Below are 12,208 nucleotides of genomic sequence, written 5' to 3'. Positions count from 1 at the left end.
CTGAGACCACATCCTGGCATTAGCAAATCTACTGTGACAGCTTTCTTAACCCGACAGAACACTATTGCAATTGCATTTCATTCTCACTGAGTCTCACTGTTGGTCTGGGAGGTGTCAACAAAACGAGTCACACTCTGTAGAATATTCGAAGAGATTTATTCTGGGCCAAATATGAGTGACCATGGCCCATGACACAGCCCTCAGGAGGTCTTCAGAATATGTGCCCAAGGTGATCAGGGTGCACTTGGTTTTATGCATTTTAGAGAGGCATGAGACATCAATCAAATATATTAGTTTGGTCCAGAAAGATGAGACAACTCAAAGTGTGGTGGGGGTGGAGGAGGCGCAGGGGTAGGGGTGGGAGGGAGTGAGGGGGGCTATAGGTAAATGTAAACATTTTCTGGTTGACAGTTGGTTGAGTTTGTCTAAAGACCTGGGATCAATAGAAAATGTTCAAGTTAAGATAAAAGATTGTGGAGACCAAGGTTCTTTTGAAGTCTCATAGTGGCTGCCCTTAGAGACAACAGATACAAATGTTTCCTGTTCAGACCTTTAAAAGGTGCTGGACTCTTACTTAATCTCCTCAGGATTGGGAGGGCCTGCAGTAAAAAGACCTAGCTACGTTAATAGAGATTCTTTCCAGATGCACATTTTCCCCGACAAAGGACAGCTCTGCAGGGCCATTTCAAAATATGGCAAAGAGACACGTTTTGGGGTAAAATCTTTTGACTTTCTTTGTCACATAATGTTATGCCAGAGTCAAATTGGAAAGTAATTCATGATAAATAAGGTTAAATAAAACCTATCTGATGAGAATTTACGGTTTATAGGGTATGACTCCCCAGACTCCTTAAAAAGGAATTTGGGCAAGATAAAAAAATCAGCTGTTAGTCCTCAGAGGGAAGAGGTAACAAATAAAAAGAGATAGACTGGGTGATGAATATTGGCAAGGATGTTTGTTGAATGAAGAAAAGAAGAGTATTTTTTTCTAAAGCATCTTCATAGGGGAAAATCGAGGAATTATGCAGTGACCTTCTTTCTGTTAGACAAAGAACTAACGCTTGTTAAAAGAATTTGAAAGGCAAAGTATTAGGGCTCCTCAGGATAAATATTTTAAGTTATTACGCATGTGTGTGACTGTGCTACTGGATCAAGCAGTCAAGTTCTATGAGCAACAGACAATACTGAGCGTTCCGTAACTAAGTACTATTTGCAGAAGAACCATCTTGAAGAGGCTAGTGGCCTCATACGTGTACTTGTGACTGCATCCACAGTTATTAGGCACCTGTGGGAAAAGCCCAAGTGACTGAATCAGGTTATATCCTCCTCCAAGCTTGGCTTAAGACAGGACTTCTAGCAAACCTGTTTTTTAGCTTCTCAGTTGTCCCCAAAGGCCACCTCCACCCCTTGTGAACTCATGGCAGAGATGGAGTGGAAGACGTAGAAATGTTTGGAATAAGAACGATTCTTCCCAGAGCAGTTCTAGGGAAGTGCAGGAAAACTGCAGACTAGACAATATCTAGCAGTAGCAAGAACAACCACAACCACCCCCCACCTAGTTAATCTATAACCCGCCAACTCCTAGAGGTGCTTAAAGGAAGCTGAGCAACCAGCTTGAACTGGGTACAGCAAAAACAAATCACCACTGCCTAAAATCCCAGTTAGTCTAACTAGACTAGCAATCAGTCTAGATAGTAACAGTGTGATTGACATGTATGCAGACTTTCCTATAAATTTGATTCTTTTATGACTTTCCTTTAAGCATTCTGACAGACTTTTAGGAAAAATAACTATATCTTCGTTTTGCTTTGGCAAGAGAGAGGGGGATGAGTTTAGATGGTAGAGCTGGCAGGGCTGGTAGACCCAAGCGTGGAGTAGGGGCTTTAAACAGCTGTAGGCCAACTCTGGTCTTGTCTTCTGGAGAACAGATGAGCAATCCCAAGTGTCCCTTACTGCATGTAAAGAGTGGGGACAGTTACTAGAGAAGGAGGGGAGGGAGTGTGTGGAATGTTCTTTGTCTCAAAGGCACATCTTCTACGGACTCCTCTCTTCTCACCCTTCCACTCTGAGTCCTGTTCTCCCTCCCAGATGGTGGGAATCAGCCTGTTTGATGTCGTCATAGTCTCCAGGTTCAGGGCTTTTCACGGTCTGTATGATTGTTTTCTAGTCTCTGCTCAGTTATCCAGTGACTAGATGCTAGTCTCTGCCTAGTTTTCTTTCTAAATTCCAAGGCATGTGAGATTTCTTATTTTAAACTCAGAAAAGAGGGGGCTCAAATCGTTCATGAAAATAGCCCCACAGCTTGGCTGAAACAAGCATGTATCTTTACTTGGAGAAAAGAAATGGAAAGAAATGGAAGGGAACACACTTTGCCTTCACCTTGTCCTTCCTAAGGTGAGGGCAAGGTGTGTTCCCAAGGTGAAGGCAAGGTGTGTTTCCAGGGTGAAGGCAAGGTGTGTTTCCAAGGTGAAGGCAAGGTGTGTTCCCAAGGTGAAGGTAAGGTATGTTTCCAAGGTGAAGGTAAGGTGTGTTCCCAAGGTGAAGGTAAGGTGTGTTCCCAGGGTGAAGGCAAGGTGTGTTCCCAGGGTGAAGGTAAGGTGTGTTCCCAGGGTGAAGGCAAGGTGTGTTCCCAAGGTGAAGGTCAGGTATGTTTCCAAGGTGAAGGTAAGGTGTGTTCCCAAGGTGAAGGTAAAGTATGTTTCCAAGGTGAAGGCAAGGTGTGTTCCCAAGGTGAAGGTAAGGTATGTTTCCAAGGTGAAGGTAAGGTGTGTTCTCAAGGTGAAGGTAAAGTATGTTTCCAAGGTGAAGGCAAGGTGTGTTCCCAAGGTGAAGGCAAAGTGTGTTCCCAAGGTGAAGGCAAGGTGTGTTCCCAAGGTGAAGGCAAGGTGTGTTCCCAGGGTGAAGGCAAGGTGTGTTCCCAGGGTGAAGGCAAGGTGTGTTCCCAGGGTGAAGGCAAGGTGTGTTCCCAGGGTGAAGGCAAGGTGTGTTCCCAGGGTGAAGGCAAGGTGTGTTCCCAAGGTGAAGGCAAGGTGTGTTCCCAGGGTGAAGGTAAGGTGTGTTCCCAAGGTGAAGGTAAGGTGTGTTCCCAGGGTGAAGGTAAGGTGTGTTTCCAGGGTGAAGGCAAGGTGTGTTCCCAAGGTGTGTTCCCAAGGTGAAGGCAAGGTGTGTTCCCAGGGTGAAGGTAAGGTGTGTTCCCAGGGTGAAGGTAAGGTGTGTTCCCAGGGTGAAGGCAAGGTGTGTTCCCAGGGTGAAGGTAAGGTGTGTTCCCAGGGTGAAGGTAAGGTGTGTTCCCAGGGTGAAGGCAAGGTGTGTTCCCAGGGTGAAGGTAAGGTGTGTTCCCAAGGTGAAGGTAAGGTGTGTTCCCAGGGTGAAGGCAAGGTGTGTTCTCAAGGTGAAGGCAAGGTGTATTCTCAAGATGAAGGCAAGGTGTGTTTCCAGGGTGAAGGCAAGGTGTGTTCCCTTTCATTTCTTAGGAAATGCTTCTGAAGTCCTCTTAGGCATTTCTGAAATGCTGAAGAGGATTCCATTTCTTCTAGCCCTCCCCACCCCCAAGTTCCCTGAAATTCTGAAGTCATCTTATCCTGTTGCTGGCATCTTCTGTGTCTGGCTGACCCACCCTGGCAATCTCCTTGAGGGAAAGGTGACCTGTTCTTCCGGAGGATCCCGGTTCCTCCCCATTGTGGCCTGACCACACACAGGCTGGAGGATGCCTATGTCAGTTTATTGATAGAATCAATGATTGCAAATCATTAACAGAATGTTTAAGAGTGGGGATATGCAATTTATTTTTCCCTGTTAACTCTCTAGAAGACTTTTGGAAAGCTATGCCCCCAGCCCCCACCCCCTCACATTTTTAGATTTAAATTGTTGCCAAGAATGTAGTTTAGTTTCCTGGGTGGCATTTTAAAAATAAAACTGACACATCCCTCTTTTAAATATGTCTCTTAAAATCCGGATACCACAGTGGTTTAGTACCCAGCATCATCCTCTTCAACAATATGTGAGCAGATTACCTATCAATATTAGAAACTTTACATCATTCCTTTTGCTCCTTAAACATTTAAGCTTTCTACATCTCCTGAAAATTTTGCCCTGATTAATGTATTTTATGCTTTAAAGTCTCTCATTGCTCATTCTCTTTGCAAACAAAGCATATACAAATTAAGATATATTTTAAATATTTCTTATGGTATCGGGCTTTAAATTAAAACTTTCTTATAGATCGTTACTATACTTATTAGCAGAATAAAATTGATCAAAATAATGTCATTTATCTTGATTAAAATTATTCAGCATAAAATGTAAAATTGTATTGGAAATGCATTCACCAGATGGATGAGGCTTTTTTCCCCAAGCAATTCATATATTCAAAAATTATATTACTTATTGCTTGATTGAACAAGATTCAGTCTCATTTTATTCTTTTTTTGTTTTTATAGATTTAAATACTGAAAAGCTTTACTTATATCTATCAGGTGAAGGAATAGGTCTTTCCTGATAGTAATACTACTTGATTCTGTGAACTCCTTATGCATATTGATTTTTGTAAATCTCATTGGGATCCATCATCAGAAGTTATTTTTAATGATCTATTAACTGTCAACTTCATTCAGTCTTCCTTCAATTTTGTTGAAGGTAAAGAACTAGAAACTGCCTCGTTGAGGAAAAGGGTGAACTGTCCATCATCATGGTTGTTCCTTCTCAACCCAGACACTGGCATTGAGCAAATACCCTTGGCTTCATCTCGAGAATGTTTGCCAGTCTGCAGCAGGGAGAAAATTGACCTGGTTTTGTAAAATAAGAGAAGAGAACCTGTGAAAGAACATGCAAGCACGTTTTTCAGGCAGATCGGTTTTGTTCTGAGTCCCTAAGGAAGTTGAGAATCTGAAAATGGATTCCCTTAAAACCCCATACCCTGCATCCCCTTGGCAAGCCTTCATGTGGCCCCCAGGGCACACAGGGCTCCTTTTGGAGTCTGCCCCAGGGTAGCCTGCCCCCATGGAACTATAGTTATGACCTTGGCGTTGTTCCCACGTAGTCAAGGGTTAACGTGAGAAAAATGTGCTTCTCTGGTGAATTAGCTCTGGCTTTCCCAAGTCATTTCCACAAATGTCATTTTTGAGCCACAGTTCCCCAGAGGGAGCTTACACAAAGAGAAAAGCAGCCAACTGTGTGGTATGAAGCACCAGGCAAGATCTAAGGATGGCATTTGAAGCTAATTAAGACTAGAGTACGAATTTTATGCTAGATCGTAATTTCTTATCTTCATATAGAGTATCATTATTGGGACAATGAGTACAATATTTAAAAATTCTCGGAGACTAATTAAATATAAAGAAGTCCAGCTTTCAAACTGGAAGTGCCACACTTCGGTTTTCATACCATGAAAGTCTAATGTGGTCGTTTAATACAGTTGCCAAGATACGGTGATACCTAGTAGGATATTTCAAGGGTTTAGTATAATTTTATCCTTGTGTACTAACTTCCAAGGTGTGGAATTAATTTATCTTCTAATTCCTTCATTTGACAATATTTATTGAGTGCCTACCATGTACCAATCACAGTACATCAAAGTTTCTGCTTTGTGGAGCTTACAGCCTAGTGGTGAAAACAGTCTCAAAAATAAGCAAACAGGCCTGGCACAGTGGCTCAAACTTGTAATCCCTGCTCTTTGGGAGGCCAAGGCAGGCGCATTACCTGAGGTCAGGAGTTCAAGAGCAGCCTGACCAACATGGTGAAACCCCATCTCTACTAAAAGTACAAAAATTAGCCAGTCACAGCAGCAGGTGCCTGTAGTCCCAGCTACTCTGGAGGCTGAGGCAGGACAATCGCTTGAACCCAGGAGGAGGAAATTGCAGTGAGCTGAGATCGTGCCAGTGTACTCCAGGCAAGGTGACAAGAGTGAAACTTTGTGTAAAAAAAAAAAAGAAAACAGTATCTACTTTCCACACTTCAGATAGGGTAAGGGCTTAGAGAGTGACAAGGGGAAGGGAATGTTGAATGGCATGGTCAGGAAAGAAGTCTATGAAGAGCTAAATTGTGAGATGGACAGGAGCCAGACCTTACACCATCTGGGCAAGGGAGCAGCAAGAGCAAAACCCCTGGTGCAGGAGAGAGGTTGGCAGGTGGCAAAAACAGGAGCAAGGTCAATGTTTTGTCGTAGATGGTAAATGAGGCAGGGAAAGGTCAGAGATGCTGATGGTAAGTGCGGGATGCCTTTCAGCCTGGATAAGGAATTTGGATTTTTCTGAGAGGTTCAGCTCGTGAAAGCATGGTCAGACGTATATTACTAAAAGTCCTCTCTGGCTGCTGGATGGACAGTAGACAGTAGACAGGATGGAAGACCAGTGAAGGTTTGAATTCTGGAGTCTGGGAAGGAGATCCTGCTGTCCGGGACCAGAGCTGTAGCACAGCAGTGGAAAAAGTATTTTGAAGGTAGAACCAGCAGGGTTTGCTGATGGATGACGTACACAAGGCTATAAGTGGGAAAAGACAGAGGAGGGAAGGGGATGGTAGATCCCAACTTTGATTTTGGACTGAAAGTTTGAAATGTGTGTGAGACATGGAAGGGGAGATGCCTAGTAGAAAGCTAACAATATTCATTTAAGCTCAGGACTCAGATATTAAAAAAAAAAAAGATAGTTAAAGTCCTGGTCCAATTATGTTAATTTTCTAAGTACAGAAACATCTACAGGAAGTCTCATCTTAGGTAGATATCCACAGGTAGATAAGCATTTCTTGGCTCATTAACCAAAGACAGGTTTCTTACATGATTGTCTTCATTTTTACTTTGGAATAAAGAAGACAAGAGGTAATCTTGTTTCTTTGTGTGGATGCTACTGAAAATTATATGACCGCACATGTTCAGATTATTTTAGGTTGACTGCAGGTCATCATGTGAAGTCGTTTTAAGTTCCTCTTACTTGTTTAAGTACAAAACTGAAACAGATTTATTCATGCTACTACTATTGAGGCATCTTGGCTGTTTATCCACCCCAGGAAAAAATATGGGACATGGGGAGAGGGCCAATCAGTTGAGACTGATGAGAAGTCTGAATTTCCATCCACTAGTCTAGACCCTCGTGTTGGGTATCATTTGTCTTAATTTTGTTTCTTTAGGCTCATTATTCCAGATGGTCACATTTTACTCCTGAAATTTTCATCTGTCAAGTAATTTGTGTGTGTGTGTAGTCATCCTTTATTATACGGCTTCTGGGACTTGATGAATCCCTGTGCACAGGACCACATACCTAGTCATTCTGTCTTGATCAGTTTTCCATGAGGATGAAACTGTTTTAGGAGCCCTATGTGCAGTGCCAAGTTATTTATCCATGGTATATATTACAGTGAAAATGAATAGAAATGCTTCTTTGCTAGACCTTTATAAACACAGTGAGGGTAGCTACCTCCCCTTGAGCCATCCTGCAAATGCTGTGGTTGTGAACTTATCTTCCATTTTTCAGCTGTGTGCATGGCTTGGCAGGAGACTCTGTCAAACATTTAGAAGTGAGAATAGCCTACAGGGAGGCAAATGCTTCCAGAAGATATAAATCTAATTGATAGAGGACCATTAGACATCTTGTAGTCAAGCTCTCCTTATTTTGCAGAAAAAAAATACATTTTACTTCTTCCTTCTTCTTCAAATCCTAGGGAGGCTCAAAAAAATTACAATTTCACATATAAATATGGTGTGAATACATATATATATATATATTCATGTGTATGGGTATATCTATATATACACACATTTCAAAAAGAGTTTCTGTGATAGTTTTTCTTATAAATTGAATTTTTCTTCATTCATTTGAATCTTAGTTGGCAGTGGCTGAATGATTTTTTAATCTTATATGTAGCTCTGTATGCCACAGTTTTTTTTATAAACAACATGATTTTTGGCCCAAGCTATTTTCAGAAATTTCTGTAACTGGCATGAAATGGGAAATCATGGTGATTCTGCCTTCAAATTTCCAACAGAGTCATGATGTTTGTCTGCTCATAGCTAAAACCCAGCTCTGTAGTACGGATGATCTACAAGACTGTATTAGTTCATTTTCACGCTACTGGTAAAGACATGCCTGAGACTGGGCAATTTACAAAAGAAAGAGGTTTATTGGCCTTACAGTTCCACATGGCTGAGGAGGTCTCACAATCATGGTGGAAGGCAAGGAGGAGCAAGTCACATCTGAGGTGGATGGCAGCAGCCAAAAAGAGAGAGTTTGTGCTGGGAGACTCCTCCTTTTAAAATAATCAGATCTTGTGAGACTTATTCACTGTTGTGAGAATAGCATGTGAAAGACCTGCCCCCATGATTCAATTACCTCCCACTAGATTCTTCCCATGATACATGGGAATTGTGGGATTCAAGATGAGATTTGGGTACAAACACAGCCAACCTATATCATTCCATGCCTGGCCCCTCTCAAATCTCATATTCCCACATTTCAAAATCAGTCATGCCTTTGCAACAGTCCCCCAAAGTCTTAACTCATTTCAGCATTAACTTAAAAGTCCACAGTCCAAAGACTCATCTGAGACAAAGCAAGTCCTTTCTGCCTATGAGCCTGTAAAATCGAAAGCAAGCTAGTTACTTCCTAGATACAATGGGGTAGAGGTATTGGGCAAATACAGCCATTGCAAATGTGAGAAATTGGCCAAAATAAAGGGGCTACAGGGCCCATGCAAGTCTGAAATCCAGTGGAACAGGCAAATCTTAACACTCCAAAATGACCTCTAATTCCATGTCTCACATCCAGGTCATGCTGATGTGAGAGGTAGGTTTCCATAGTCTTGGGCAGCTCCACCCCTGTAGCTTTGCACGTTTGCTGGAGGTAGCCTCCCTCCCAGCTGTCTTCACAGGCTAGTGTTAAGTGTCTGTGGCTTTTCCAGGTTCACGGTGCAAGCTGTCAGTGGATCTACCTTTCTGGGGTCTGGAGGATGGTGGCCCTCTTCTCACAGCTCCACTAGGTAGTGCCCCAGTAGGGACTCTGTATGGGGGCTCCCAACCCACTTTTCCCTTCTACACTGCCCTAGCAGAGATTCTCCATGAAGATCCTGTCCCTATAGCAAATTTCTGTCTGGGCATCTAGGTGTTTCCATACATCTTCTGAAATCTAGACAGAGGTTCCCAAACCTCAGTTTTTGACTTCTGTGCACTCACAGGCGCAACACCACATGGGAGCTGCCAAGGCTTGGGGTTTGCACCCTCTGAATCCATGGCCTGAGCTCTCCATTGTCCCCTTTCAGCCATAGCTGGAGAGGCTAGGATGCAGGTCACCAAGTCTCTAGGCTGCACACAGCATGAGGACCCTGGGCCCAGTCCAGGAAATCACTTATTCCTCCTAGGCTTCCAAGCCTGTGGTGGGAGGGGCTGCTGTGAAAACCTCTGACATGCCCTGGAAACATTTTCTCTGTTGTCTTGGGGATTAACATTCAGCTCCTCATGACATATGCAAATTTATGCAGCTGGCTTGAATTTCTCCTCAGAAAATGGGATTTTATTTTCTATCACATCTTTGCAAATTTTCCAAATTTTTATGCTTTGCTTCCCTTATAAAACTGAAAGCCTTTAACAGCACCCAAGTCACCTTTTGAATGCTTTGCTGCTTAGAAACTTCTTCCACCAGATACCTTAAATCATCTTTCTTAAGTTCAAAGTTCCACACGTATCTAGGACAGGGGCAAAATCTCACCACTCTCTTTTTTAAAATATACCAAGAGTTACCTTTGCTCTGGTTCTCACAAGTTTCTCATTTGCATCTGAGACCACCTCAGCCTGGGCCTGATTATCCATATCACTGTCATCATTCTGGGCAAAAACATTCAACAAGTCTCTAGGAAGATCCAAACTTTCCCACAATTTCCTGTCTTCTTTTGAGCCCTCCAAACTGTTTCAGCCTCTACCTGTTACCCAGTCCAAAGTCACTTCCACATTTTCAGATATCTTTTCAGCAGCACCCCACTCTACTGGTACCAATTTACTGTATTCGTCCATTTTCACACTGCTGATAAAGATGTACCTGAGACTGGGCAATTTACAAAAGGAAGGTTTATTGGACTTACAGTTCCACATGGATGGGAAGGCCTGACAATCACAGTGGAAGGCAAGAAGGAGCAAGTCACATCTTATGTGGATGGCAGCAGGCAAAAAGAGGAACTCCTCTTTTTAAATGCAGGAGAACTCCTCTTTTTACAATGATCAGATCTCATGACACTTAGTCACTGTTGTGAGAATAGCACGAGAAAGACCTGCCCCCATGATTCAATTACCTCCCACTGGGTCCCTCCAATGACACATGGGAATTATGGGGGCTACAGCTCAAGATGGGATTTGGGTGGGGACCCAGCCAAACCATATCAACAACCCACACCATTAGATGAATCAATATACTCATTAAACTTCCTGTTTTCTCTTGTTTCCTCCTTACTTTATCAATGGAACAATTTTCTGGTTTTGACACCCCAGAATGTTGGTCTTGAGACAGTTGTCCTGTACTTGGAGACCTGAGCTGGAGGAGAGATTTTGGCAAAAGCATGTGATTTTCTATAGTGCAGATCAAGGGGCAATGATAGTAATAGATAGATGGACGTCACAGCAATGTAGCACAAGGCTGGGTTCCACACACAAATGATTAAATGAAGGGTACTCATGCCTATAATCCCAACACTTTGGGAGGCCAAGGCAGGTGGATCATGAGGTCAGCAGATCGTGACCATCCTGGCCAGCACGGTGAAACCCCGTCTCTACTAAAAATACAAAAATTAGCTGGGCATGGTGGCGCACCCCTGTAGTCCCAGCTACTTGAGAGGCTGAGGCAGGAGAATCGCCCGAACCCGGGAGGCAGAGGTTGCAGTGAGCTGAGATCACACCATTGTACTACAGCCTGGTGACAGAGTGAGACTCCGTCTCAAAGAAAAAAAAAAGGTACTCAGTGTGAAACCACCTTCAGACATAAGAGTGACACTGGCCCTGACCGGACCTGAAGCCTCCTGAATCTGAGTCTCTGGCATGTGGCCTGAGCTTCTCTCTATCTCCAGATGCCCTGCAGGGGATTCTGATACACAGCCCAGGCTGAGCATCATGTATCTGCATTGCAGGGTGTCAGCCCTAGCTAGTTCAGCCATTTCCTCTTAAGAATGGCACTGCCCTTTCCACACATATGAAGCTGCTTCTCACTGAGCTCTAAATTATTATTTACAAAACTTCTTAGGACCTTAAAACCTCAAGTCAAGTGCTCTTAAGATTGTGCAAAGAACCCATGAATTTAAAGTACTTAAGCTGGGCACAATAACACATGCCTATAGTCCCAGCTGCTCAGGAGGCTAAGACAGGAGGATCACTTGGGCCCAGGAATTGGAGACCAGCCTGGGAAAGAGAGTGAGACCTCGGTTTTTAAAAATTATAATAATAAAATAATAATTTAAAAAATACATTAGCAATTTGGAGGGGCAAATATGTCATTATTTTGAAATGAGCTATATGCATCACATCAGGTTTTATTATATACTAAACACTAATATTTTTCCCAGATTCATTTCCGTTGATTTTCTACATCTCATTTTTCAGTATTTCCTTAGCAGAAATTCAAGGTAATCAGTCAATGAACATTAACTAAGTGATTCTAGATTCAAGGCACCACTATGTATTGAGACTCCGTACCAGGCATCTACTTAGATTCTCCATTTAAGAAAGATTAATTAATAGTATTGAAATGTGAAAGATTTATTCTCAGAAGTAAAAGTCATTGTTTAGACATCTAACTTTTATTCAAACATGTGCTTAGCAAAAGCCTGATGGTGGGAGACACCCCCACCCCCATCTCCGTGATCCAGGTCGTTGCATGTTGCAATTACACACAAGAACTGACTGGAATGTAGCACTCACGAGAGAGTGTATCCGAGAACCTGCACTATCATATGTGCCGTGACCATGGGATTTTCTTCTGCAGCCAGGAAATCCGCTCAAGCCCCACTGTATTGCAGGTTGACCTCCTGTGTCCTCAGCACACACGGAGATCCCACTGTGACCCAACCCTGCCTGATCGGTCATGTAGCTCATGGCAGTACTCGCCATCCACAAGGACCTCGGGTGTAGGCCAGTAACAGCTCGTTCTCTTTGTCCCTTGCTCCTCCTTACCTGAGCCAAAGACCGCCTAGCCCAGTATCCCCAGTCACAGCCGACCTCCAGAGCGCTGGCTACCTTGGATAGCGC

The 12,208-nt window shown here is 43.2% G+C and overlaps 2 protein-coding genes across 10 annotated transcripts in view; both read left to right on the top strand.

Annotated features, from left to right (window-relative positions):
• CTNND2 (catenin delta 2) overlaps nt 1-12,208 on the top strand; it is a 935,473-nt gene that overhangs the window by 839,494 nt on the left and 83,771 nt on the right. The window lies entirely within an intron of this gene.
• LOC135274764 (uncharacterized) lies at nt 2,197-3,650 on the top strand. Its single transcript, XM_064375751.1, has 2 exons — nt 2,197-3,349; nt 3,446-3,650. The coding sequence occupies exons 1-2, from the start codon at nt 2,353-2,355 to the stop codon at nt 3,484-3,486; spliced, it is 1,038 nt and encodes a 345-aa protein (XP_064231821.1). The 5' UTR covers nt 2,197-2,352; the 3' UTR covers nt 3,487-3,650.

The sequence above is a fragment of the Aotus nancymaae genome, unplaced genomic scaffold (genome assembly GCF_030222135.1).
Source record: "Aotus nancymaae isolate 86718 unplaced genomic scaffold, 86718_ANA_hifiasm-v0.15.2.pri h1tg000014l, whole genome shotgun sequence".
Lineage (NCBI taxonomy): Eukaryota > Metazoa > Chordata > Mammalia > Primates > Aotidae > Aotus > Aotus nancymaae.
The sequence above is the reverse complement of the archived record's forward strand: the minus strand, read 5'-3'. Positions and strand labels throughout refer to the sequence as shown.